At 55.8% G+C, this 26,114-nt stretch overlaps 4 protein-coding genes across 14 annotated transcripts in view; 3 read left to right on the top strand and 1 right to left on the bottom strand.

Moving 5' to 3' along the window:
- The window catches only part of RTEL1 (regulator of telomere elongation helicase 1), a 33,456-nt gene extending 22,890 nt beyond the window's left edge, over positions 1 to 10,566 (top strand). For 2 of the 6 annotated variants that reach the window (XM_012803913.2, XM_012803912.2), the window contains 21 exons: positions 609 to 683; positions 794 to 875; positions 2,464 to 2,596; positions 2,766 to 2,879; positions 2,969 to 3,009; positions 3,152 to 3,237; positions 3,339 to 3,416; positions 3,717 to 3,794; positions 4,502 to 4,648; positions 4,889 to 5,004; positions 5,258 to 5,381; positions 5,501 to 5,666; positions 5,769 to 5,929; positions 6,731 to 6,826; positions 7,783 to 7,981; positions 8,164 to 8,304; positions 8,694 to 8,810; positions 9,026 to 9,250; positions 9,452 to 9,610; positions 9,715 to 10,016; positions 10,120 to 10,566. In XM_012803913.2, the coding sequence (XP_012659367.1) occupies positions 609 to 683; positions 794 to 875; positions 2,464 to 2,596; positions 2,766 to 2,879; positions 2,969 to 3,009; positions 3,152 to 3,237; positions 3,339 to 3,416; positions 3,717 to 3,794; positions 4,502 to 4,648; positions 4,889 to 5,004; positions 5,258 to 5,381; positions 5,501 to 5,666; positions 5,769 to 5,929; positions 6,731 to 6,826; positions 7,783 to 7,981; positions 8,164 to 8,304; positions 8,694 to 8,810; positions 9,026 to 9,250; positions 9,452 to 9,610; positions 9,715 to 10,016; positions 10,120 to 10,206 (2,727 nt within the window). In that variant the 3' untranslated portion in view covers positions 10,207 to 10,566. The remainder of the gene's footprint in view (positions 1 to 608; positions 684 to 793; positions 876 to 2,463; positions 2,597 to 2,765; positions 2,880 to 2,968; positions 3,010 to 3,151; positions 3,238 to 3,338; positions 3,417 to 3,716; positions 3,795 to 4,501; positions 4,649 to 4,888; positions 5,005 to 5,257; positions 5,382 to 5,500; positions 5,667 to 5,768; positions 5,930 to 6,730; positions 6,827 to 7,782; positions 7,982 to 8,163; positions 8,305 to 8,693; positions 8,811 to 9,025; positions 9,251 to 9,451; positions 9,611 to 9,714; positions 10,017 to 10,119) is intronic. The other 4 variants (XM_023511931.1, XM_023511933.1, XM_023511934.1 and 1 more) reach the window with 4 other exon arrangements.
- Positions 10,567 to 11,152: 586 nt separating this feature from the next.
- TNFRSF6B (TNF receptor superfamily member 6b) lies at positions 11,153 to 12,744 on the top strand. The gene is given in 6 exon segments (XM_023511996.1): positions 11,153 to 11,321; positions 11,324 to 11,464; positions 11,574 to 11,591; positions 11,594 to 11,752; positions 11,811 to 11,829; positions 12,124 to 12,744. Coding segments are annotated over 6 exon segments (732 nt in total). The 3' UTR covers positions 12,350 to 12,744.
- Positions 12,745 to 13,719: 975 nt separating this feature from the next.
- ARFRP1 (ADP ribosylation factor related protein 1) lies at positions 13,720 to 20,723 on the bottom strand. 4 transcript variants are annotated; one of them, XM_012803918.2, is made up of 8 exons: positions 20,653 to 20,723; positions 19,934 to 20,040; positions 19,635 to 19,722; positions 19,251 to 19,333; positions 14,817 to 14,898; positions 14,534 to 14,604; positions 14,024 to 14,124; positions 13,720 to 13,956 (listed from the first exon to the last, which is right to left on the bottom strand). In XM_012803918.2, exons 2-8 carry the CDS (start codon positions 20,024 to 20,026, stop codon positions 13,869 to 13,871), a joined length of 606 nt encoding a protein of 201 aa, XP_012659372.1. In that variant the 5' UTR covers positions 20,027 to 20,040; positions 20,653 to 20,723; the 3' UTR covers positions 13,720 to 13,868. The 4 variants fall into 4 exon arrangements, 2 of the variants coding, with proteins under 2 accessions (XP_012659372.1, XP_023367703.1); XR_001161184.2 differs by lacking the exon at positions 20,653 to 20,723 and having other exon boundaries at positions 14,534 to 14,599; positions 19,934 to 20,642; XM_023511935.1 differs by lacking the exon at positions 20,653 to 20,723 and having other exon boundaries at positions 14,024 to 14,138; positions 19,934 to 20,642.
- Positions 20,724 to 20,816: 93 nt separating this feature from the next.
- The window catches only part of ZGPAT (zinc finger CCCH-type and G-patch domain containing), a 25,791-nt gene continuing 20,493 nt past the window's right edge, over positions 20,817 to 26,114 (top strand). For all 3 annotated transcript variants that reach the window (XM_023512032.1, XM_023512033.1, XM_012803978.2), the window contains exons 1-2: positions 20,817 to 20,879; positions 21,312 to 22,000. In XM_023512032.1, the coding sequence (XP_023367800.1) occupies positions 21,399 to 22,000 (602 nt within the window). In that variant the 5' untranslated portion in view covers positions 20,817 to 20,879; positions 21,312 to 21,398. The remainder of the gene's footprint in view (positions 20,880 to 21,311; positions 22,001 to 26,114) is intronic.

Here is a 26,114-nt window from a genome sequence, read left to right on the forward strand (position 1 = left end):
GCGGGTCCGGGCTGGGGATTCGAACCCGCCACCTTAGGTGTACGTGGCTGGCGCCTTAGCCGGTTGAGCTATAGGCGCCGAGCCCTGTTTATTTGTTTTTAATTTCTAATTACTGTGGGCACATGAGTGTGTACCTTTCTGGCACTATGTGCTCTGCAGTCTTGTAGCTCCTATGAGTCAGAACACAGTGGCCAGAGCAGATTCCTTCACATTGTTCTTTCTTAACTCATCTCAGGCTTTCTGTGCTGGGCCAGTTCTGGAGTTGGCTCCTTTGTGTCCTTTAAGAATCGTGCCATGGTTTTGACTGGAATGTGTTGAATTCCTAGATTAATTGGGGTGGGGATGGGGTGCAGAGAGAGGGGCCATGCGGGGCTGCTAGAATTTCTGGTGGATGGGGATCAGGACACCATAGTGATGGGAGGTTTGCAGAGAACTTGCTGATGTCAGTGCCTGGGCCACGGCCTGGGGCCATCTCACCTGCCATGTGTTGGGTGACTCAGCAAGAGAGCAGGCAGCCCTAGTGTTCTCATGTTCTAGGCATACCAAGGGGGACCCCATGCTCTCTCCCCAGGCTCCTGACTGTGGGTCATGCTTTCTCTACCTTTCAGATTGTGTTCAGTGCAGACATGTCCGAGGTTGGCCCCAGTTCTGCTGTGGGGCTGGGGACCTTACAGTCCTATAAGGTAGGGGCTGCCTCCAGGAAGTGGGCAAGGTGGGTTCCCCATCACATAAGGTAGGGCCTTCTCCAGAACATGTGTGGGACCTCAGGACACCGGTCTATACTCTGCTCCAGGTGCATATCCACCCTGACACTGGTTGCCAGAGGACAGCTCCACGGTCAGACTCCTGGGGCACCACTGCCCCCCGGAAGCCAGGTATGGGATACATCTGGCTGACCCAATGGGCATGCATGCCATACCACCACCAGCCTCTCCTGCTCCCCTGGCCTGACTCCCATCTCCATGTCCAGCCTCTTAAATGTGGCCTTGCTCCTCCTTGAGAGTCAGAGTTATCGTACCTAGAGAGACCTCAGAGAAGGCCTAATGTCACTGGGACTTTCCCAGAGTCACCTGGTTGGTGGTAGCACAGCCAGGGCAGGTCAGTGCACAGACCTGCCACTGAGGCTCAGCTCCCATCCCCTGGTTCAGCCAATGCCAAACTAGGCCCTCCAAATTCTTCTCTGTGCTGCTGGGAGACCCCAAGCCTCAGGGTTGAGTCTGAAGGGCACACCTGGATGGCCCCAAGTCCTGCCTCCTTCACATGCCTTGTTGATTTCTCCTGCCTCTCAGTGGTCAGTGTTGGTGCCTCTAGGAATGTGTCTGTGCACATGTCCTGGGCTCCGTGTCTGGAGCACTGCAGCTCCCAGGTTGCACCTGGCCCTCCTTACCCTGCCTGCTGGGTAACGCTGGCCCATGGTGGCCAGAGTAGGGCTTCAGCTACAGCTTGTGTGAGTCAGTGGGGCAGGTTCACCCTGCATGGCTCTGCCTTCCCCCTACGGGCTGCTCTTAGGGTGCCCTCGAGTCTGTGACTTGTGACACAGTGTGGCCCCAGCAGGAGCAGCCGGGGAGTGTGTGCTGTAGCTCTGGGAGGGAAGGCCTGGGAGGTGGCCCAGTAGGACATGTCCCTCCTAGGTCATTGTGTCCCAGGGGCTAGGGCGGGGCAGCCTGGCCCCTCTACCTTTGAAGTCAGGTGACTTCCCAAAAATACCACTCCCTGGGGGTGTTTACAAGAAGTCAGTTTATGGGTGAGCTGCTTCCTACTGCCTGGCAGCCCTAAGTCATCTCCCCACCACAGGGCAGTTACGAATCCATGTGGAAAAGGCCTTTCCCACCCAGGAAGCAGTGCTGCCTCACTTAGGAAAAGGGCTAGTTGTGACTTTCTCGTCACATTTCACGTTGCACTACTTGTGTAGTTTTAATTTCTAGAGCTTCTGTAGACTGCTGGGAGCAGACAGGGAGCCAGTCCCCTTGCCCGGGCCTCTTCCCTGCTCCATGCTGTCCTTGGTCATGGCCAGGCATCTGTACACACTGGGGGCCCATTGGAACATCAACCTTGTTTGCTGCTGACACACAGGGGCTCATGCCAACCCAGGGAGTCTGCGAATTTGGGCCCCTCTCTGTAACCTATGCTTGCAGTATCAGGAGGTGAAGTGTCGCTTCCTTCCCATATGCTTTGTGGGGTGGGATCACATCCTGAGCCACACAGTATAGTCCCACAGGGGTTTAGAGTTGGAGTTGGCTGACCTCCCTCTTGAAGTAACCCAAGCACTAGTCTGGTGCCTCCTTTTTGCCCCTAGGACTCCTGACAGAGGGCCTAGTATGTAGGCTCTGAGCAGGCCCATCCCAACCCCTGTACACTGGACCAGGGCTTGCAGGGTTCACTCATGTGATACTGAATGGGTAAGAGGGCAGTAGTCAGACCCTTGGTCCCATCCTCACATCTTGCCCCCTCACCACCATACAGGGAAAGTGCTGAGCTACTGGTGTTTTAGCCCTGGCCACAGCATGCGTGAGCTGGTCCGCCAAGGTGTCCATAGCCTCATCCTCACCAGTGGCACACTGGCCCCGGTGTCCTCCTTTGCCCTGGAGATGCAGATGTATGGACCAGGCCCCACCAAGAGGCTGAGTGCTGGTGACACCAGCAGGGTGGGGTGCACTGGGTTTGGGGCTGGGGGTTCCTGTCAGGGTGTTGAGGGGCTTGGACCTTGCAGCTGTAGTGGTGCTTTTTACTGCTCCCCACCGTTTGTTCCCTTTGGCCATGTTTAGCCCTTTCCCGATCTGCCTGGAGAACCCCCATATCATAGAGCAGCACCAGATCTGGGTGGGGGTTATCCCCAAAGGTCCGGATGGAGCCCAGCTGAGCTCTGCATTTGACAAACGGTAAGGGGTCCTGGCAAGGGCAAGGAGACGGGGGTAGAGGGGGTTGGGCTTGGGACCCTCATGGCAGTGGCCTCCCTGGCTCTGTGCAGGTTTTCTGAGGAGTGCTTATCCTCTCTCGGGAAGACGCTGGGTGAGTACTTCACATGGAAGCCATGTCCCTCAGGAAGCCCTTGTTCCCTACTGTACCTGTGCTGGTCCCCCCATTCCCCAGAGTCAGTGGGGGCCTCTGTGGATACCTGGCTCTGTCTTGACCATGGCCATGGTGCTTCCAGGCAACATCGCTCGCGTGGTGCCCCATGGGCTCCTGGTCTTCTTCCCTTCCTACCCGGTCATGGAGAAAAGCCTGGCGTTCTGGCGGGTGTGTCTCCCTGTGTGTCCTCCTAGGGGGTGGAAGGGTCCGGGCTGGGGGTGGAGCAGAGCTACAGCCATTGCCTGCCATGACGAGCGTCCTCCCCCCAGACCCGGGACTTGGCCAGGAAAGTGGAAGCACTGAAGCCTCTGTTTGTGGAACCCAGGAGCAAGGGCAGCTTCTCAGAGGTCTGCTGCAGACTGTTCCCCAGGGCCCCATTTCTTCCCTGACCTGGGTGTGGGCATGATAGGAGGAGACCCTCTTGTCTGAGTAGGCCCCTGCTAGCCACCCTGGCTCTGGGGTTTCCCGTGTTTTCTTGGAAACACTGAATAGGCTCTGGGTGCCATGAAGAAGCTTCTAGGACCCTGCATGAAGCTCCTGGTTGGGATACCATCTTATCCTGGAGGATGTGATCTAGGGTCTCACAGAAGGAGGAGAAAGGATATGAGTGGGGCTCGCAGCTCAGGCTGACCAACCTCCCCTTCCAGGTCATTGATGCCTACTACAAACAGGTGGCCTCTCCTGGGTCCAGTGGGGCCACCTTCCTGGCGGTGTGCCGGGGCAAGGTGAGCTTTCTGTGGCTGTTGTCCCCCAGCCTGTCTGCTGGTGCCCTGGAGGCTGAGCCTAGGGCAGGGCAAGCTTGGGCCACTCCTTGGGCCTCTAACACATAAACCACAAAGGAGCCATACTCCTAGACCTGGTGGGGCTGGCCCTACCTGGACTCTGAGACCCCACTCAGGAGCCAAGGGCCAATAGCTCGGGGGAGGTTCCTAGCAATTAAGAGCTGGTCATGGGCTCGGCACCTGTGGCTCAAGCGGCTAAGGCGCCAGCCACATACACCTAAGGTGGCGGGTTCTAATCCAACCCCGGCCCGCCAAATAACAATAATGGCTGCAACCAAAAAATAGCCGGGTGTTGTGGCGGGCGCCTGTGGTCCCAGCTACTTGGGAGGCTGAGGCAGGAGACTCGCTTGAGCCCAGGAGTTGGAGGTTGCTGTGAGCAGTGAAGCCATGGCACTCTACCCAGGGGCTCAGCTTGAGGCTCTGTCTCAAAAAAAAAAAAAAAAAAGAGCTGGTCATGGTGTTCTGGGAACTACACCTCTGAGTGGGGCCTGAGTTAGGATGGAGCTTTCACCCTGCTGCCTGCCTGGGCATGTATGGCCAAGAAGGTCAGGGTATGGATGGACATAGGGAAGGTCCCTGGGCTTGGGTGCAGGCAGCTAGGGAAGAGGAATGGCCACTGCTCCCAGGCAGCTCCCTGGCCTGTCCCCTAGGCCAGCGAGGGACTGGACTTCTCAGACATGAATGGCCGTGGTGTGATCATCACAGGCCTCCCATACCCCCCACGCATGGACCCCCGGGTTGTCCTCAAGATGCAGTTCCTGGACGAAATTCAGGGCCAGAGCCAAGCTGGGGTCCAGGTGAGCAACCAGGGAGCTGGAGCTGGGTGGGTGTAGGGAGGAAGCCCCATGACAGGGCTCCCTACCCCCCTCTGTAACCTGGGGCCTATCATAGAGCCCCCATTTCCCCCTACGACCCAGGCCCACCACAGAGCTCCCATCCCCTTCTGTGACCCAGGGCCCATAACAGAGCCCCCCCTCCAGAGCTCCCATTCACCCCCACAACTCAGGGCCCACAACAGAGTCCCTTTGCCCCCACAGTTCCTCTCTGGGCAGGAGTGGTACCGTCAACAGGCATCCAGGGCTGTGAACCAGGCCATAGGGCGGGTGATCCGGCACCGCCATGATTATGGGGCCGTCTTCCTCTGTGATCACAGGTGTGTGGTATGCAGGTGGGGGCTCCACATAGACACTCCCCCCCTTGCTGGGTCCAGTCCCTTTCTAGACCAATGGACCCTCCTTCTTGAGGAGGGCCCAAGAAGGGCCCTCCTCCCATTTCCCTAGCAGCCTCTCTGGGCCTGGGGGCTCTTCTTGTGAACGAGGGTCTTCCTTCCCTGGATGAGTTGAGCACTGAGCCACAATGGGCTGTAGGGCAGAGAAAAGGGGCTGAGGGGCCATGCCACCTTCTAGGTTTGCCTATGCTGATGCCAGAGCCCAGCTACCCTCCTGGGTACGACCTCACGTCAAAGTGTATGACAGCTTTGGCCCCATGATCCGAGATGTGGCCCAGTTCTTCCGTGTTGCTCAGAAAACTGTGAGCTTCCAAGTGCCCAGCTGGCTGGGCCATCATGGCTTACCCAGGGTGGGGGCTGAGTGCTATCCCTGGAGGAGCTGGAAATAGGCAGGGGCCTCACCTGCCCTGTGATTCTGCAGGTGCCGGTGCCATCCCCCCGGGTTCTAGCTCCTCTGGCTGTGGCCTCAAGTCTGGGTGAGGGAGAGCGTGCTGTCAGGGTGGCCACACGTCTGGGGCCCTGCCTGCCTACCAGGAAAGCTAAGAGTCTGGACCTGCATATCCCCAGTCTAAAGCAGAGGCCCTCAGGTGGGTGAGGGGCAGGGGTAGCAGTTCACCTGGCATAATGGGTTGCCCCTCCCTGCCTGGCCTCCCCAATGGGCTTGGTTGCTCATAATGGCACTCCTGCAGGGTCACCAGCTCCCAGGGACCCCGAGAGCAGCCTATGTGTGGAATATGAGCAGGAGCCAGTCCACACCCAGTGGAGACCCACAGGGCTGCTGGCCGCCCTGGAGCATAGCGAGCAGCAGGGCCAGGGGCCTGGGGCCAAGGCCCATGCTGCTGCAGAGGAGGTATGGGGCTAGGGGTGGATGCAAACCATCCTTCCCTGAGGCCAGGCCAAGCCCCACCCATCTGGCTTGGGCACCTCCCCTCTCACTCCTGTGAATCCCCTTCTGGGCAGATTGCCGGACTCTCCTGTGTGCTCTACGCCCCGCCCGGCTCTGCCTCAAGCCCTCTGCCTTTCCTCACTCCAGTTGCTGGTTCCCAGGACCCTAAGCCTTTAGCTGTTGCCCCCCACCCTGCCTGGTGTCTCTCCTGGTGCCTCCTGCAGGTTACCTTGGCCTAGTCCACTGAAGGTCTGGTGACCCCTGACACCTTCTGTGCCGCAGGCTACCCTTTCTCCAGGCCTGAGCTATGGGTGGAACCCCAAGTTTGTTCTCTTCCTGAGGCTTTTGCTCACAAGCTCATAATACCTGAGGCTTGCTCTGAAGCTTTCTCCCTGCCTTTCTGCTGGGAGCCTTTTCCCTTCCTGCTCTCCTTTCTGTTCTGTGGGCCCCTGGAATAAGCCCCAGGTGCTGACAATAGGCGCCTTGTCTCCTTTTTTTCAGTCCCCTCAGTTATCATGAAATTGTCCCTGAACCTGCTCTTATGGGGTAGGTGGCATAACTTGGAAAAGTGGCTGAATTGTGGCACTGTCCCCTGGAGGCCTCATTGTATGACTGACCTCCTCCCACCTGGAACCTCTGTCCAGGCTGCTGGTCAGGGTCCTTGAAGCCCCAGGGCCCCATCTTCCTCTGTGGACTAGGTGGGTGTCATAGGTGCTTTGAGGCCCCTGAACATGAGGGTTGGGACCACAGCTATATCCTCCACAGGCACATGGCAGCTGCACCCTGCCCATCCGGTGTGAGAAGAGGCTTGCAGATGAACAGAGAGGAGGGAGGAAGAAAGTCAGACTGGTCAGCTGCCTGGTATGTGAGCCATCCTGCAGTATGTGCTGGCCACTCACACACTCATGGGGTCTGGCTCTTGGCACTAGTGGCTTGTGGACTCCGGCCATGCAGGGGATGTGGGCCAGCCCAGAATTAGGGAGGCCACATCCATAAGCTGGTTTCCAGGCTGACTTGACCCAGGGCCTCAACATTTGCAGCCCCTATGCAAGTGTTAGGTGTCCTCTTCCTAGCCTGAATCCTGTCTAGCCTCGGACATGTTTGGTTTGGGACCTGCATTTGGCCATAGCCTCCCCACCTATGATGGGCAGCACTGGACCTGGGCCCCACTTCTCACTAGAGTATGGACACTAACCTGCCCCATGTGGGAAGGTGCAGCCAATCCTAGTGGTCAAGAGACAGACACCTAAGCCAGGAAGTCCCTACCTGCTGGAAAGCCCCAAGCGTGGTATCTGTTGTCCATGTCTCTCATCATCTGGGAAGAAGCAGGCAGCGTCCAGGAAATGGGCTGGCTGCAGAGGGGCCTGGGCCTGCCAGAGGCCACATGGGGACAGGAGTGGGAGATTCCTGGACCTTCTCTGCCTTGGTCCCTGTGTTTCCTATCAGCCTGGGTGTACAGGAGAGGTGGGTGTTGCATGTTGAGAATGCATCACCCTGAGCTGTTCCCCACATGTCAGCAGTACTACTTTTGGGCAGGAGGCTAGACGGAGGAGCTGGGGGACAAGCCTCCCAGGACTCCTAGCTTGAGGGAGAACACCAGCCCGGTGCCTCTTGCTGCTCTCCAAGCTGTGGGGAGCAGAGTGTGGCCATTTTACACTGAAGTTACACATGAGTTCCTCCAGCCTCTAAGCTGTCTACTGTAACTCCGGGCCCCACAGCCCACTATTCCAGGGAGCCCTAGCCATCCTCCCACCACAGCTTGGGGACCCAGCAGACGAGGCTGGATCTGACAGCAGCCTTGGGCCTGTGTACCACAGGAGGAGCCAGCAGCTGGCACACAGATGGGTAAAGCCAGGATTTTCATGGCAGCCGTGAAGGAGGTACTGAGCCAGGCCAACTTCAACACCTTCACCCAGGCCCTGCAAGACTACAAGGGCTCTGATGACTTTGCAGCCCTGGCAGCCTCCATCAGCCCTCTCTTTGCTGAGGACCCTGAGAAGCATAGCCTGCTCCAAGGTGCCATGTGCCAGAGGTTGTGCCCAGGGGCAGTACTAAAGCTGTAGGGGAGGGGCCTGCTTGGAAGAACCAGGCAGGAACCAGGGCCCAGGCTTGTCCCTACTCCTGAGAGAAGCATCAGGTGGGTAGCCTGTGGCCCTCAGAGCCCCCAGTCCACAGCCCTGGACACCCCTTCCTGACAGGCTTCTACCAGTTTGTGCGGCCCCACCACAAGCAACAATTTGAGGAAATTTGTGTCCAGTTGACAGGCCGAGGCTGCGGCTACCGGCCTGAGCATAGCCTTTCTCGACGGCAGTGGGCACAGTTAGCCCTGGACCCCAGTGGTGAGGCGGCCCCTGGCGGGACCCTGACACTCAGATTCGGAAGTCAGGGTGGCACCTTGGGTGCTGGGGTTGTGGCACAGACCTCCCAGGAGAAACCTGCATGCACCTGAGGCATCACTTGGCACATGCCAAGGGCTTGGGCCACTAGACACCTGTCCCCTCCTGCTCCCTACGTCTGTTTATAAATCCAGTTGAACCTGCATCTCCAGAGGTGGGAGTACCTGCTCTCAGTGGGCAGCCTGGCAGGAGGTGCCCCCAAGTCCCCATCTTACTTCACCTCTGCAGGTGCCCTGCTGTGAGGCCTGGTCTACCCCCAGTTGGGGTTCGGGGGAACCTCCCAGGGCCTCACTAGCCAACCGTGTGGTCTCTTATGTTTTGTTTTTTTTCAGGAAAGAGGGAGCCTGATCCTAAGCTGACCCTGTCCACAGATGTGGCTGGGCAGCTGGATTCCAGAGAGCACCTGAACCAGGGTGGCCCCCACCTAACCAACAGGCCACCCTGCACAGGTACCTGGCTTCTGTCTTCTCTGGGGCCTTGAAGGGGCTCAAACTTCAGTTTAGCCTCAGCCTTTGAGCCAGACCCACCACTGGAGCTGCAGACCACAATGGGAGGACTGGGGCCTGTGCTTGTCCTACACCCCTGTTGTCCTAAGCATCATGGAGGTGGAGGGGTGCAAAACCCTCTGGGCCTTAGACCCTGACACTGCTTCCTGTCTCACCAGGAGACTCCAGCAGCTGTCCACAAGCAGGACCCAGAACAGAGAAGCGGGGCCAGCGTGCTGTGAGCACCTATCTGGCCGACGCCCACAGGGCCCTGGGGTCTGCAGGCTGTAGCCAGCTTCTGACTGCGCTGAGAGCCTATAAAAAGGACGATGACCTCAACAAGGTGCTGGCTGTGCTGGCTGCACTGACCACTGCAAGACCCGAAGACTTCTCGCTGCTGCAAAGCAAGTGACCTTGGGGCAGCCAGTCAGTGTGGGTCAGGGGATGAGGTGGAGCTCATCAGGCCTGAGTGGAGCTCCCCACAGTGGTGTGGGTCAGGGAATGAGGTGGGGTGATGTCCCAGGCCTGAGTGGAGCTCCCCACAGTAGTGTGGGTCAGGGGATGAGGCAGGGTGTTGTCCCAGGCCTAAGTGGAGCTCCCCACAGGGTTTGGCATGTTCGTGCGCCCACACCACAAGCCGCGCTTCTTGGAGATGTGCAGGGACCTGACCGGCCTGCCCTCCCCAAGCACGGGCACAGGGTCGTTGGGACCCCAGGAAAGCCCTGCTGTGCCTCCTGAGTTTGTCTGTCAGCCTCCGCAGCCAAGTAGGGGCATGCCTGTGTGCTTCTGGCACCCCCATCCCATGTAGCCCTGGGGGTTGGGTGGCAGGGAAGCACCAGGCACCCCCTGGACTCACTTCTATCTATAGGGCCCTCACAGTTGGAGAAAACTGGGAAAGCTGAGAGCAAGATCTTGTCCTTTCTCGGACAGAAGCCGTCTGGGGACTCAGGGCTCAACGGTGCAGCAGGGCCTGGTGCATCCTACGGGCAGTCTGCACTGGGTGAGCCTTGTGGGAAGGGCAGCCTCCAGCAGCGAGCCACAGGTGCTCACTGTAGGCCACTTGCAGCAAGCTTCCCATGTCAGGGCTGTGGGGCTGAGAACACGGTGCTCTTCCAGTGCCCTTCCTGCGACTTCCACCGCTGCCAGGCCTGCTGGCAGCGGCACCTCCAGGTTGGCACCTGGCCCCTAAGAGCCCCTGCTGGGCATTGCCCTAGGGGGTGGGCTTGGGATGGCCCTCAGCCTGCTGGTGGTGCTTAGCAGGAATGTCCAGCAGCCTGGGTGTCTCCACAGATCTCTAGGACATGTCCAGCGTGCCATGCCACCTCCAGGAAGCAAAGCCTCACACAGGTCTTCTGGCTAGAGCCCCAGTGAGCCCCTCAAGGAAATCCTCGGGTCACCGCCACCGTGGCTGTTAACACTTGCCCATCCAGCTCTGGTGTGGGCTGAGCCTACTCAACAAGGCCTGGTGCCTGCCTGCCAGGCCCAGTATAGGCTGCAGAGGGGCAGGACCCAGAGTTCTTCCTGAAACTGGTGTAGGCTCTGGGCCTTACTGCAGAGCCCTGGCTTTGGGAAAGGAAGGGGCTTCTCTGGCATTTGGTTTATGAGTGGTTTCCCAGGGGCATCTCAGCTGAGCCAGGAGGGGAGCCCATGTGGACATGTGCTGACTTTTAATTAGAGAACAGGGACGTCTAATAAAGTTGTGGCAGTGCCCAGGACAGTGTCTCTATGCCTGAGTCTGGTAGTGGGATTCGAGGGCATGTGGGAGGATGGGGTGTTGCTCCAGCACCCCCTAACCCAGGAGAACTGAGCCCTGCTGGTCCCTCACAACTGAAGGGGAACCCAGGGTTCCCCCACTTCTACCCTGGGCTGCCATGCCCTGGTCATTAGGATAGGAGCAGGCCCTGGGGAGGATATTTCCCAGGCTCCTAAGGCCCCTCACAGAACTTGCTCCTGGCAGAGGCAGCGATAGGCTGGGGAGGGGCGTGGCAAGGCTGGTCTGCCACCCATATACGTTGCCAGGCTGCTGGAGCTAAAGCACGTGGGAAGAGGCAGGTAGAGTAGGACCTAGCTAGCCTAGGGAGCCGGGGAGCACTTAGTGTCCTCTCCCAGCAGGCTGGGGAGGTGGTGTGTTGAGTGGACTGGGCCATGTCTCAAAGTCCCTGCTGAGCCATGCTCTCATTGCTCCAACCAAGGACACAAGGCGTCAGAGAGACCGGGTCTGTCGCTGGCTCTGGCTATGTGCAGGTTAGTGGATATGCCCACCTACCTGTGGCAGGGTGGTGAAATGAGTGGCTGGCATGCACCAAATGGCGCCACCACCCCCCGCCCCCCCCCCCCGGGCCCCCCCGCCCCCCCCCCCCACATCCACCGAGGAGGCTGTGGTACGTGCCCCCCGCACCTCTGTGCAGGAGCCATGCCACTGGGATAGCCCCATGATGTGCAGTGTGTGCTCCCTGTGCCACTACTGCACTGTTCTCTTGGGGAGCACAAGGAGGCGGTGCAGCTGTGCCATGCCACCCACAACTGTGCCTGCCACTGCCACCCTGGGTTTTTCACACATGCTGGCTTCTGCCTGGAGAACACACCATGTCCACCTGGCGCCAATGTGATTGCTTGGGGTAGGGAGTGGGGAAGAGGGGAGCCTGGAAAAGATATGTAAGGGGGAGCCTTGAGCAAGGATACCCCAGACTCCCATAACCTTGCTCTCATCTCCCTTGCCTCTGTCAGGCACCTCAGGCCAGAACACAGTGCCCAGCCGTATCCCCCAGGCATCTTCTAGGCCAGCAGCTCCAGCTCAGAGCAGTGTCAGCCTCACAACTGCTCAGCTCTGGCTCTTCCCAGGACACCCTATGCAGTAACTGCATTGGCTTCCTGCTCAGCTGGCCCTGGGGAGTGGGGAGAGCCAGGTGAGCCTGGGGACAAAGAGGGCTGGGCAGATCAGCTTGTGCCCCTTCTATCCCTCAGATAGGAGTCTAGACCTGCAGTAAGAGGGTCAGGAGGTGCCCAGAGTCCGGCCCCCTGAGGTGGCCAAATGTTAGGATATAGGCTAGACACACAGCACATTCTCCCAGTCTTCCCAGCCATCTCAGAGGAAGGTGACTACTTCCTCAACATTGGGAAACTGAGGTCTACAGAGAATACAGTTGGAGTGTGTAAACAGAGGCTAAGTAACACTATCAGTGTTAGGTCAAGTCTAGTCTCACTGCCCATTCTGGCCTGGAGTTGCTGCCCCAGCCAGACATCCTGCAGCTCCCTGCTGGCTTATTTTTCTTCCCAGTACTGCACCACCACCACCACCGCCCCTGTGTAGCTCCAATACACTCACCTGCTTCACACACAGGGATTCCCTTTTGTTCTGTGAACTCCCCAGAGCCCAGAAAGCAGAGCACCTAAGTGACCCAAGCCCCTGCCTTACCCCGACCCTCTTTGCAGGGCCTGAGTGTGAGCATGTGCTCATCAACTTTGTGATCTTCCAGGATGTCTCCTTTAAGAGGCTTCAGTGACTGTGGCACTGCAGTGTCACGGCACTCCGTGGGGCACCGGTAGCACAGCTGTTGTATGTGCAGGGTGCAAATGCCAGGGCTGGAGCAGAGTATCCGCGCATGTTTCCTCCCCATGCACTGAGCGCGGCCCCTCTTTCAGAAAGCTTTTTTTAAAGGGGAACTTATTAAAAGTTTATTTTTATAAGGCCATTTGTAACATTGGTTGTACCCCTGTTGTGGGGCTACACCAGCGGAACACTTGGGTAGAAGTCTCACCCCAGGCCCCCAGTTTTCTAGCCAGAAGCATGCCCCACCCCACCCCCAGCAAGGGTCATTGCAAGGGGCCTGGTGCTGGTGGTCCCTCCTACTGGTTGTGGCACATGGAGGGGGGACACCTCCAGTTTACTTACTAGAGGTTGGGATAGTGCAGGCAACAGCCAGCATGGTGCCTGAGCTCAAGGTGCTCACCCACTCCCCCTGGAGCCTCCCACTCAGGGATTTCTCAAGAGGGGACCAGCCAAAGACTTCCCCCCGGGCTTCCTGAAAGTGAGGCCTTTTCCTTCCACCCCAGACCTACCCAGAGCAACTGGGGCCTACTGCAGACCCCTCTATACCCACTATGAGTCACAGCAGGAGGTGCTACACCCACCCACGCCTTGAGGGGGAGCCTCTGGGCCTCTGCACGTCCCAAGTCTATAAGAAGGGTGTGCCCTGCAGACCATGACTGCCAAGATGCTCACCTGCCCCTTGGGGGCCCAGAGGAAGGGATAGATGAGAGCTGGCTGGACAGTTCTGCACACAAGCTTCCTGCCAGCCCTCTGCCACACTGTCTTAGAGGGCCCTCCTGCATCAGGGGCAGGGGGCTGTGCTGTGTGGGGTGACTCTGAGGATCCTTGTCCCCACCACAAGGGGCACAGGAGTGGGGATGGTTAGGTACCTCCACAGTCCCCAAGGCGACCCCACCACCTGCTCTGAGGACTTGGCCTAGTGGGAACCAGGGTGCTGTCTTAGCTGGCCACAGGCACTTGGCAGTGGAAAGGCTCTATGCCCCATAAACAATAGCCAACCTGCCCAGGGCACCACCCCCCCAATCATCACCTCTCCAGGGGGTCACAACGAAGCTATGCCCAGCCAGTATAGGGCAGTTGTCCTCACAAGCAGTCTCCCCAGCCCTGTTCTGAGGCTGGGTCAGAACCTTGGGCCCAGCTGGCCCCTCAAGGGCAGACCATCTCCAGGGTCAGAGGGACAGAGCCCAGTGAGCATTGGACACATGGCCACCTCCTCAGGTAGCCTGGACAGAGCAGCCTGGGGGCTCCCGAGAGCCCCCCAGTACCACCATCCCACCCACCCCCCCACCCACAGAAGCCCTGGATGCCTCTACTGCTCCAGACTCAAGAGGAAATATGTCTTTCAGGAACACAAAGCACAAAGAATCACAAAGCAAAACAAGCCCGACCCCAGGGCTGGTGGCACAGGGGCCAGCAGGAAGCCCCCTCCTCCAGCACATGCAGATGAGCTGCCCAAGAGCAGGCCAGTGCGCCTACGTGATGTCCCTCTGCCGCGGTGGCCGGTGGACATTCCGGATGACACACTTCACCATCCACTCGATGCCCTCGCGTACCCCCTTGCTGTGGAAACAAAAGCACATGAGAGGGTGCCCTTGGGCCCAGGCCCCCAGGAGTAAAGACCACTTACCCCGTGAGAGCAGAACAGGCCTGGGTCAGGCAGTCACGCCGACCGATCTTGCCAGTGCAGTCACTGAAGGCAGTCTTGATGTCAGGGATAGACAGGCAAGTCTGAGGAGGTAAGGCTTTGAGGGGCAGGCCCAGGGAAGGAGAGGAAATGACTGAGGCAGAACTTGGCCAGGGTTTCCTACATGGTGGCCACAATGGCTGTGGGACCCAGAGCTTGGTCGCCAAGTCCACACATGGCTCCACCACAAGGGTCACTTAGAAAATAGGCATCACAGCGACCACCCTCCAGCCCCCATCCCTTAGAGTGGGCTCTGAGATGGTACATTGAGGTCCAAGGCCTGGGTGGTGGAGGGGGCAGGTCCCAGTGACCTTCACAACATGTGTGAGGCCCAGCTGGGAAGCAGTGATGAGGTTTCTGCTCAGAATCACCTGGAGACCTCTATGCCCAGGGGAGACCTCGGTCTGGGCTGAGGTAGGTGAGCCCTGCAGTGAGTAGCTGGGGCTCGCTTACCTCCACATCCTGCTTGTTGGCCAGCACGAGAACAGGGACGCCGCACAGGGCCTCACTTGTCACCACCTTCTCTGGGAGGAGGCAGAGAGGGCACCTTACTCCCAGCATCCCGTGTGCCCACCCCCCTGCACACCAGGGCAGTATGTTGTCAGCAGGAGCTGGGCCTGACCCCCTCCAAGGCCATGGGATGTTCAAACCGGACCTGACCCCTTCCCCCAACTCCTCTCCACTGCTCACATGGCCCAAGACCTCCCTTCCTCCTGCAAGCAGCCAGGCCACTCACCAAATGCTTGCTTGGATTCCGCTAACCTCTCCTCATCAGTGGAGTCAATGACGTAGATGACACCGTGGCACTCTGCATAGTACTAGGAGGAAGCAGCAGGAGCTGGGGCTGCTGCTGCCCCCCCTGCCTGGGGCCAACATGGCCAGGCCCCAAGGCATAGCTGCTCTAAGGGGCCCAGGAGAGGATGAGAAAGGTAGAGGGCAGCATGGACTCAGTCACCATGGGGGTGTGACTCAAAGAATAAGGGCACCCCTCAACCAGATGCATTCTAAGGATGGAGATACCAGGGGTGCAGGTACCCCCAGACTTCTGGGAAAAGGTATGCTGCCCTGGCAGGAGTGATCAGCTTTTCTCTGCCCGCTTCTAGGGGATTCTCCTGAGAAGCTTGTGCCCTTTGGTCTAATAGTAGCCACAGAAACACAGGGCTTGGGGCTGGCAGATCCTAGACCACAGCCTTGTCCCCCACAGGGGAAATGTGCTGTTCAGGCCTCATGCAGTCCCCTGGGCATAGGCAAGTGTAGCTACACAGATGGCAAGCCTGACAGGTGCCACTGAGGGGCAGGGCCAGTGCTGGCTGAGCAACAAGCTCTCCTTATCTGATTGGGGCCAGTACTGCTTTAGCTCAGCCCTCTGAGGGCTGGACCGGGTCCTGGGCTCATTCACAGCAACGGAGTCACTACAGTGGTGCCCAGTGGACAGACCCACATGGTCTTGGGCATGAGACCTGAGCCAGTGAGTTTCTGTCCCAACCAGAAAAGAACACAGGAAACTACCTGTGTCCATCTGGAGCAGACAACAGCATGTGCTGGTCACTTCTCAGGGCTAGGCCTACTCTCCTACCCTGGCATGAGCACCCAGAGACCTGAATCTGACTTTGACTGGGTAGGACAAACTAGTAGTCACTGTGCAGTAACACACATCCCCTAAGATGTGCAGCCTGCCAGCTCTCCAGAACCTTGGGGCATACTGCCTGCTACCTAGCCCCGAATGAGACAATCTCTTGCACCTATACCCCCAGAGTGGGGAGGAAACCCTGTGTCAGGTATCCCCCACAGGAACTTCTCCAGCCAGGAAACAAGTCCGACACAGAGGTAACCAGCTCTAGGAGGTAAAGAGTAGACATGGGGCCCACCAGGGTGTCCATTAGTAATGAAGCAACCTCAGTGGTGCCTGTGGTTCAGTGAGCAGGACACCAGCCCCATATACCAAGGGTGGTGGGTTCAAACCCGGCCCCGGCCAAACTGTAACAAGAAAATAGCTGGACCCCAAGAAGCTGAGAAGGTGGCTGACAAAGTGATGGCTATCTTTTTTTTTTTTTTTTTTGAGACGGAGCCTCAAGCTATCCCCCTGGGTAGAGTGCCATGGCATCACGCCTCACAGCAACCTCCAACTCCTGGGCTCAAGCGAGTCTCCTGCCTCAGCCTCCCAAGTAGCTGGGACTACAGGCGCCCACCACAACGCCTGGCCATTTTTTGGTTGCAGCCATCATTGTTGTTTGGCGGGCCCGGGCTGGGGATTCGAACCCACCACCTTAGGTGTATGTGGCTGGCGCCTTAGCCGCTTGAGCCACAGGCGCCGAGCCAGTGATGGCTATCTTGACTGGTACTGTGGAAGATGAATTTTCCCAACAATTAAATCTTGCCTTTTCACACCCAAATTTTGTAATTTTAATCTTGTAAAATATAATAAATGTGTTCCTACCTTGTCACCTTTTCTCATAGGCTCATTACTGGACTACTTTAAATCTCCATGATCATACCATGCAAAAATATTTATTAAATATCTGAATATAAAAAAAAAAAGAAAGAAAGAAAAGAAAATAGCTGGGCATTGTGGTGGGCACCTATAGTCCCAGCTACTCAGGAGGCTGAGGCAAGAGAATCAGCTAAGTCTAAGAGCTGGAGGTTGCTATGAGCTGTGATGCCACCGCACTCTATTAAGGGTGACAAAGTGAGACTCTGTCTCTTTAAAAAACAGGAAAAAAAAAAAGAAATGAAGCAACCTGGGCTGGCCTAACAGTGATGCTGAACAACGGATACAGGCCAAACTGGACAGGTTCCACTCACCAAGGCTGAAAAGCCATTGCCAAGCACCTGGCCTGAGAGTAGCAGTGTGGCTGTGGCCAGTAGAGTGCTATCCATGGAGATCAGAGTACCTTGGGTCTGTCTCTCCAGCAGCAGTGGGAGCTCCCCAAGCATAAGGTGCCAGCATGCAGGACTACATTACACCTAAGTCAGCCTAGGAGCCTCCCGTCACAGCAAAGGCCCTAGGGGCTGACATTTTAGCATGTGCCCCATATACCTGGATGCTGTCCAGGGCTAGGCTAGCCGTTGTGTCCCCATGGAATAGCACTGCTGAGGTTGAGGCCCCAGAACAAGGCAACTCCTCTAGCTAGAGACAACCCTATGACACTGGGCTCCATATAAGGATGCAATGTCCAAGAACCAGGAGTGGGAATAGCAGCTTCCCTCAGCCATCCACAGTCCCAACAACTCATCTGCCCAAGCGACCTACTTTCTGCCCCGACCCACTCACTACCTTCCTGGCACCCATCTCCAGGATACATTCCATACCCTAACCTCTGTCTCAGTGTCTGTGCCTAAGACCCTGACCTATGACGAGAACATCACCGTCTGTCATGACCTAATGCATCCGCCATTTGAACAAGCAGGCCCTGACCTGGCTTGTCCTGGTGGACTCAAGTGGCCACAGAGGAGCTATCAAAAACCTTTTGGCCACAGAAAAGAGCAGCCTTATTGGCTAGAAGTCAAGGCAAGAGGGGACACTTTGAGGGACCCGGGAAAAGGTAACTGAGACCAAAATATAAATCAGGACCTGGGCACTCAGTTCTAAACACAGCAACTAGTGTCAGGGCAGCCAAGATGTCCGTGTTCCCAGCACTGGGCTGCACCAGACGCAGCAGGCCAATTGAGGGAAGGGGCTGGGTCTGTCCTGCTCAGTGTCTGGATGGGCAAAGATGGTGACAAACTCCAGCCTGGGGTGGGTAGGGAAAGGGGAACCAACCTGGGGTCTCAGAAACACCCAAAACCTTAATCAGCAAGGAGAAAGTTGCTGTCAAGCTCTAAGGATATCCTCCCTATGAAGCAAAAAACCTCACCATGGAAGAACGGATGTTATGCTAAAAATACGAGGGGATGTAGGCTTTGTGCCTTCCCCACATCTGATCTTTGCCACTTCCACCTGCAGCCTACGGTGACCTCTAAGCTGAAAGGAAGCAAGTGTGTTCTCACTTCCAAGGGAATGGAGGGTCTTCAAAGTTCCCACACTATTTCTCTGCCTGAGCAAAAAACAGAGAGTCCCCTGACTGCTAGGTGACGTGACCAGCTAAGTTTTCTTCTGTAGGTTCAAACCTGAGCCAAAGATTTATACGTTCCCAGGCACTTATAAAAGTGTTTAGCTTGGGGAGGCACCTGTAGCTCAGTGAGTAGGGCACTGGCCCCATATACTGAGGGTGGCAGGTTTGATCCCGGCCCGGCCAAACTGCAACAAAAAATAGTCAGGCATTGTGGTGGGCGTCTGTAGTCCCAGCTACTTGGAAGGCTGAGGCAAGAGAACTGCTTAAGCCCAAGAGCTGGAGGTTGCTGTGAGCTGTGACGCCACAGCACTTTTGTCTTTAAAAACAAAAAAATATGTTTAGCTTGGCTCAGTGCCCATAGCACAGTGGTTATGGCGCCAGACATATACACCAAAGGCAGCGGGTTCAAACCCGGCCTGGGCCAGCAAACCAACAATGACAACTGCAACAAAAAATAGCCAAGCATTGTAGCAGGCACCTATAGTCCCAGCTTCTTGGGAGGCTGAGGCAAGAGGATTGCTTAAGCCCAAGAGTTTGATGTTGCTGTGAGCTGTAAGGCCATGGCACTCTACCGAGGGTGATATAGTTAGAGTCTGTCTCAGGAAAAAAAAAAAAGTGGTTAGCTTATCACCCAAAACATTGAAAGAAACCAGCCCCAGCCCTGAACCACATCCCTTAAAACCTCATAAATGTCACCCCCTGTGCCCCTTGCTGCAGACACAGCCAGGTAAAACATCCTTCCTTTGACTGTCCACCAAGGGTGTGCTGCAGCAGTCTCTAAATGAGTTTCTTCAATAAATGCTCTGACCAGATCATCCTGGCATTCAGCAATTCTTTCCTTAGAATCCCAACCAGTCCCATCTTGGGATGGTTAGGGGTACTTCCTCATAGTAAACTCCCCTGCTGTTACTTTTGGGGCAACTCTGTGAGTTTGGCCAAGACAAAACAGGGAGTGATTCAGAAACCTGGGATAGGACTGGGAAGAACCTCAGGAACAAACGGATAATAGAAGCTGCTGAGGAGGAAGGAGCCAAGGGGCACCACCTGGAAAGAAAAGGCACCAGTGATGAGGGATGTAGGCAGTGCCCTCCAAGGAACCTACCTGGGGCCCAGCTTACCTTATCCCACAAAGACTGCAGCTCTTCCTGTCCCCCTAAGTCCCAGAACATGAGGCGAGCCTTTCCCACATCCACTGTGCCAACTGGAAAGAGTGAGAAAAGGGAAAATGTACAGTTTTAGGCCTCAACACACCAAGTCCCAGATCTACCAAAGAAGTGGTTCTCAACCTTCCTAACGCTGCGACCCTCTAATACAGTTCCTGTGAGTTGCAACGCACAGGTTGAGAATGGCTGCCCTAGAGAATGGAGCCAACCAGTCTGATGCTGCTCTGAGGTGGCATGGTTAGAGGCCTGGCAGACAGATCTCTGGCCACTGGCAGCTGGGTTGTGAACATCACAGCATCCTCAGGGCCCCAAACCCACAGTTTTAAAGTACCCCCTTACTATTTAGACCCACGGTGGTGGTGATTTTGGATAGGCTCATCCCTTTGTAGTTCTTGTTAAACCGGGTTTTCGACTGTTCCAGGAAGGTCTGAAGAGAGAGGGAGAAAGATGCATAAGGTAGGGACTGGGGCAGTTTTCCCAAAAACCCTTCTCAAGCCTATTCTTAAAAAAAAAAAAAAAAAAAAACCAAAAAAACTGTTCCACTATGGTCTTAGGAAAAGTTTAGATTCTGTCTGGGCAGTGGACAGGCAACGGATGTTATAAAACACAAAGGTGGACCACGTGGGGAGGGTACCTACCGTCTTCCCCGCATTGTCCAGGCCCAAGATCAGGATGCAGTACTCGTCTTTCTGGAACATGTACTTGTACAAGCCTGACAGTAGTGTGTACATCCTGCCCTGGGCACCTGAGACGGCATGGTCATGGGGCAGCCCGCACGAACCCCACCTCCCGCCATATTGAACAGTGGCTGCCCTGGGGGCCTTTCTTGCTCCTTGTCCTGTTCCACGTCTACACTGTGAGAATTCTCCGTAACTGCTCCCAGATAGCCACTCCCAGTCGTTCTGCTCACAGCAGGGACTCTGATCTTTCCCAACATAAATCCGTTCTGGTCCCTCCTCTAAAGACACCGCTACAGCACACCACCCCCCAGAGCTCGCCGGCCAAGGGTATGCAGTGAGCGCGTCCCTGCCCGCCCCTTGCTTGCGGACCCAGAGTGCGCTCAGCCTCGGGGCAGTCAGCGACCAGCGCAGGTCAGCAGCCTGTGCGGACGTTCGGGTGGAACCGTCACCCCGTCTCTCCCAAGGGGCAGGAGCATCTGGGGGCGGATACAGGGCGGGTTTGCCGCGGGCCCGCCGCTCCCGCAGCGGACCGGAGGTGAAGTGTGGAGGCCGGCGGGGCGGGGTGGGGACAGGCTCCCGCGGCAGGACCCAGGACCAGAGCTCGCAAACAGACCCCCGCGCTTCCCCAAGTCCTGGGCGCCGCTCGGGCCCGCCCCGCCACACAGCCTCCGGCCTACCTGCGCCGGCCGCGCCTCAGAGCCGCCGTGGCACCTACTCCCACTGACCCCGCGCGGCGCCTGACGGGACGCTGGCTGGACACAGCAGCAGAGGCGGAGCGACGTCCCAGCGGCCACTGCGCGCAGCGTTCCAGCAGCCCTCGCGCCGGGCACTTCCGGCAGCGACGGCGAGGGAGGAAGTGCTGGCCGGCGGAGAGGGCGGAAGGGGGCGCCGGGCGCTCTAGCCGGTGAGGCCAGCGGGCTCTCTATGGCGGCGGCTGGGTGGCCGCGTGGAGTCGGAACCCGTCGCGGAAAAGGCGGGCCGCGGTGTGCGGGGTCGGGGCCTGGGCTGGGCGAGGCCTGGTCTAGGAGGAGCTGGGCGGCGCCCTCCTCCGGGCGTCCGCACGTTTGAGGGAGCTGAGGGCCGGCGGGCTGGGCCGGCGCGAGGAGAGGGCTCTGGGGCAGGTCCCGGACGGCCGCGCAGGGCCGGGCGGCTTGGGGAGGGGAACACAGAGCTCGGTGGGGTGGAGCCGGGCTGACGGGCCGGGCTGGCCTTTCCCCGGGGGGTTGCTTCCTCTGTGTTCTGCTCTTGTTCGCGCAGGCTGTTGGGAGGACTTGGTGACATGTTCCGCTCGAATAAGGCGGCCGATCCGGGCTCACGTGGCTTCTCTTCCTCGTAGCTCGGGTCCCTCAGCTTCTTTCCCAGGATCCAGAGACCCACGAACCCGCCCCTGCCGTCCCGGGGAAAACAGCGTCCCTCTCACAGAATGGACGAGGAGAACCTGGAGACGGCGCTGCAGACCTACCATGCACAGCTGCAGCAGGTGGAGCTGGCCCTGGGCGCCGGCCTGGACCCATCCGAGCAGGCGGACCTGCGCCAGCTGCAGGGGGATCTGAAGGAGCTGATCGAGCTCACTGAGGCAAGCCTGGTGTCCATCCGGAAGAGCAAGCTGCTGGCTGCCCTGGATGGACAGCACCCGGCCCGGGACGATGCCGACTACCTGCCTTTCCAGAAGGCCGTTGCTGAGGTGGTGGAGGGGTCAGCAGCCCTTGGGGGAGAACTGGAGACCGTGCCTAAAACGGAATCAGGGCCAGAGCCCTCCAAAAGTGGGCAGGAGGAGGAAGAGGCAGAGGACAGCGACGACGACGACAATGACGACGAGGAAGGGTTGAGTGGGAGGAAGGTGAACGCACCCTACTACAGCTCATGGGGCACCCTGGAGTACCACAGCGCCATGGTCGTGGGGGCCGAGGAGGCGGCCGACGGCTCCGCAGGGGTACGGGTGCTGTACCTCTACCCTACGCACAAGTCCTTGAAGCCCTGCCCGTTCTTCCTGGAGGGGAAGTGCCGCTTCAAGGAGCACTGCAGGTAAAGCCCCATGGTCACCAGGTCACCAGGTTGCCAGGTCACCGGGCCTGGGAGCGCTGTCTGGATCTGCAGTTATGCTATTGGCTTCTGGGGCGGGTGAGTCTCACGGAGCGCCTTCATCCAGGTGTTTAGTTGGTATTTCTTTGCTTAATCAAAAGCCTTGAATGGCTTATGTTTGAACAGAACAGGCCTCCGACCTATTGTCAATTTTATCTTGCAGAATGCAACTTTAAAAATTTACTTTCCTTACAGAAATTGTCAAACATAAGCAAAATCAGAGTGTACCATAAAATCAGTGTCCATAATCTATCATCCAGCTTCATTATTTAACCTTTTTGTTAATCTTGCCTCATGTGTTTTCCAGGCCTTATTTTTTTCTTTTCCTGGAATGTTGTAAAGCGAATTCTAGAAATTATTGGGCTTTTTTGCTCCTATAAATACCTCAAGATGCACCTCTAACCTAACTGATGAGGCTGTTATTAAAAAAGTAACTTTTAAGTTTTTATACCTGATAAATTTAATGGTAATATCTTGTTCATATTAAAGAATCCACAGTTGTTGCCATGGTGTCTTTTTTCCTTAAACGCATAGTTTTTTCCTTCTTTTTTTTTGAGACAGAGCCTCAAGCTGTCCCCCTGGGTAGAGTGCCATGGCATCATGCTCACAGCAACCTCCAACTCCTGGGCTCAAGCGAGTCTCCTGCCTCCGCCTCCCAAGTAGCTGGGACCACAGGCGCCCGCCACAACGCCCGGCTATTTTTTGGTTGCAGCCATCATTGTTGTTTGGCGGGTCCGGGCTGGGGATTCGAACCCACCACCTTAGGTGTATGTGGCTGGCGCCTCAGCCGGTTGAGCTATAGGCGCCGAGCCCTTTTTTTTTTTTTTTTTTTTTTTTTGTAAGAAACAAAGTCTTGGCACAGTGACTCATGCCTATAATCCCAGCACTCTGGGAGGTGGAGGCGGGTTGATTGCTTGAGTTACGGAGTTCAAGACCAGCCCAAACAAGAGCAAGACCCCATCTCTAAAAAGTAGGTGGTTGTTGTAGCTGCCACCCAAGAATCTGAGGTTGCTGTGAGCTGTGATGTCACGGCACTCTACCAGGGGTGAGAAAGTGAGGCTCTGTTTAAAAAAAAATAGAGGCAGAGTCACACTTTGTCAGCCTGGCTTAAGTGCCTTGGTGTCATAGCACACAACCTCAAACTCATGGGCTCAAGCGAATCCTTTTGCCTCAGTCTCCTGAGTAGCTGGGACTATAGGTGCCACCACCATGCCAAGCTAAATTTTTTATTTTTAGTAGAAATGGGGGTCTGGCTTTTGCTCAGGCTGGTCTTGAACTCCTGAGCTCAGGCAATTTTCTTGCCTCAGCCTCCCAGAGTACTGGGATTATATGTGTGAGCCACTGCACCTGGCCCCCATAGCTTTATTTTTGCTCCTTTTTACTTTTTCTTTAGATGAATTATTTACAGAAACTTCCAGTTGATAATTTGTTGTTATAGTCAGTAGTTCGGTGTAACCATATCTAATTCTTTGGATGTCTTATTTCTGTACAGACTTCTGCTGGATCCAGAATCTTACTTGTTATGTCTCCCTTTCCATATGCAGAGAAGTGCATGAGCCCATCTCACTAAATGAATTTCACAGAGCAGGCACACCTGCACAGCCAGGGTACTTTCCTGTCAGGTTATCCACATTGCTAGATGGTGTACTATGTGATACAAGCTCTGACACATCCTCAGGGTGCTTCACCAGGCACCATTCAGAGACTTCCCACACACATTCAGGCATCTGTACAGCAGTCCTGTAAGTTAGGTATTGTAGTCATTCCTGCTTCATAGGAAGAAGCAGGAGCAGAAGCACTAAGTGCCTGTCCACGGTGACTGAGAAGGGCTCTGAGCTGCCCTCAGCCACAGTTCCAGCCAGTCTTCCATGTGAAGCTGCTTGCTGTGTCAGCATTAGGCCTGAACTGTATCCTTTGGAAGCATCTTAACAAATACCTACCTCACTACCACTCAAGACCGATAAGTTATTTTCTTAGATAACTTTTCTTTTGGAGACAGAGTCTCACTCTTGTCCTGGGTGGAGTACCGTGGTATCTTAATAGCTCACAGCAGGCCCAAATTCTTGGCCTTAAGATCTTATTGCCTTAGTTTTTCGGTCTGTTTTAGTGGAGTCTCATTCTTGCTCAGACTGGTCTCAAACTCCTGAGCTCAAGCAGTCCACCCACCTTGGCCTCCTAGAGTGCTAGGATTATAGGCATGAGCCACCACCCCGGCCTGCTTTGGAATTTTCAAAACAAAGAAATAAAATAATACAGGCCTGGCTCGGCACCTGCAGCTCAAGTGACTAAGGCACCAGCCACATACACTTGAGTTGGCAGATTCGAATCCAGCCTGGGCCTGCCAAACAACAATGACGGCTGCAACCAAAAAATAGCCAGGCATTGTGGTGAGCACCTGTAATCCCAGTTACTTGGGAGGCATAGGCAGGAGAATCACTTGAGCCCGGGAGTTGGAGGTTGCTGTGAGCTGTGATGCCACAACACTCTACCCAGGGTGACAGCTTGAGGCTCTGTCTCAAAACAAACAAACAAAAATAATAATAATATAGGCCTAGTGTGATGGCTAATGCCCATAATCCTAGCAACTTGGGAGGCTGAGGTGGGAGGATCACCAGAGGTCAGGAATTCAAGACCAGCCTGGGTAGTGGATAACATTGCAGGTCCCCATCTCCCTCAAAAAAATTAAAATATTAACTGGGCACAGTTGTGTGTACCTTCAGTCTTAACTACTTGAGAGCCTGAGGCTGGAGAATTGCTTGAGTCTAGGAGTTTGAGGCTGCAGTGGGTCATGATTGTGCCACTAGACTCTATCCTGGGGAACAGAGCAAGACCTCATCTCTCCCTTTTTTTTTTTTTTTTTTTTTTTTGAGACAGAGTTCTTACTCTGTCACCCTGGGTAGAGTACTATGGCATCATAGCTCACAGCAACCTCAAATTTCTGGGCTCAAGTGATCCTCTTGCCTCTGCCTGCGAAGTAGCTGGGACTACAGTGCCTCCCACCACCACACCTGGCTAACTTTTCTATTTTCAGTAGAGATGGGCTCACTCTTGCTCAGATTGGTCTTGAACTCCTGGACACAAGCAAGCCACCAGGCTTGGCTCTCGGAGTGCGGGCATTACAGTCCTGCTTCACTTTCAACTCTCTGCCTCTTTTTACTTTAAGCTCTTAAGTGGCTTCTTAGTTATGCCTGGAATGTCATTCCTTAAAAATACAAATCCTTTAATATACTTATAAATATTTCCAGACCTGCTCCCTGCTTCTTCATTTCATTCTTTTGACACTTTCCTTTGACTCTAAATCTCAGCTCAGCCTGACTTCTTTTAGTCCCTGGAAGAAAACTGCCCTGTAGTTTCAGGTCTCTGCTCACGCTGCTCTCGGGGTCTGAGCACCTCCATTTCTTTTGCCTGCCTCGCTCTAAATTAACTCTCAGATCTGACTTGGACTCCGTCCTCCAGAGAGCTCTTTCTAGCCTTGGCCTGGGTTGCAAACCACCTGCGTTTCCATTACTGCAGCTCTTATCCCAATTGATTGTCATTGCCTGTTAAATGGTCCTCTTCCCCCAACAGATTGTAAACACCGTCCCATTTCTACTATCCACAGCTGTTCAGGAATGGAGTGGATTATAAAGACGACGAGCCTCAGACCCCAGGTAGGGGTTGGATTTGCTTTTTATAGTTTTCCTGTCTTGCGCCCTCGCTGCTCTTCCTGGGCCGTGTGTTCCAGCCAGAGCGTTTGATCTTTCTCCAACATACTTTGTTCTTTTCTCTGCTGTGACTTGGGTCATATCTTTTTCCCTTTGCCTAAAAACATTTTTCTCTACTCTTTACCTGCAGAAATTATACTCCCCTTTCAAGGCTCAGGTCTGAAACTATCGTCTGCATGAAGATATTTTATTACCCTGGTGAGAAAAGAAGATCTTGCCTTTTTCTGTCCTCAAAATAACACTGGACTATTTTTAAGTCCTTATATATCATTTGACATTGTAGCAGTAGCTGTATTTCACTGAAAGGGTGTCTAGAAGAGTATCATCTCCTCTCCTCTGAATTCCTATGGTAC

This window comes from Otolemur garnettii, unplaced genomic scaffold (genome assembly GCF_000181295.1).
Source record: "Otolemur garnettii isolate 467f Iridium unplaced genomic scaffold, OtoGar3 scaffold00023, whole genome shotgun sequence".
Classification (NCBI taxonomy): domain Eukaryota; kingdom Metazoa; phylum Chordata; class Mammalia; order Primates; family Galagidae; genus Otolemur; species Otolemur garnettii.

Excerpts from the sequence above, each read along its gene's own strand:
- ARFRP1 (XM_012803918.2), bottom strand. The coding sequence starts at position 20,026 with ATGTACACACTACTGTCAGGCTTGTACAAGTACATGTTCCAGAAAGAC. Across the intron at positions 19,723-19,933 it reads TGGACAATGCGGGGAAGACG|ACCTTCCTGGAACAGTCGAA; the intron begins GTAGGTACCCTC and ends CTCTCTCTTCAG. Across the intron at positions 14,899-19,250 it reads TGCAGTCTTTGTGGGATAAG|TACTATGCAGAGTGCCACGG; the intron begins GTAAGCTGGGCC and ends GCTTCCTCCTAG.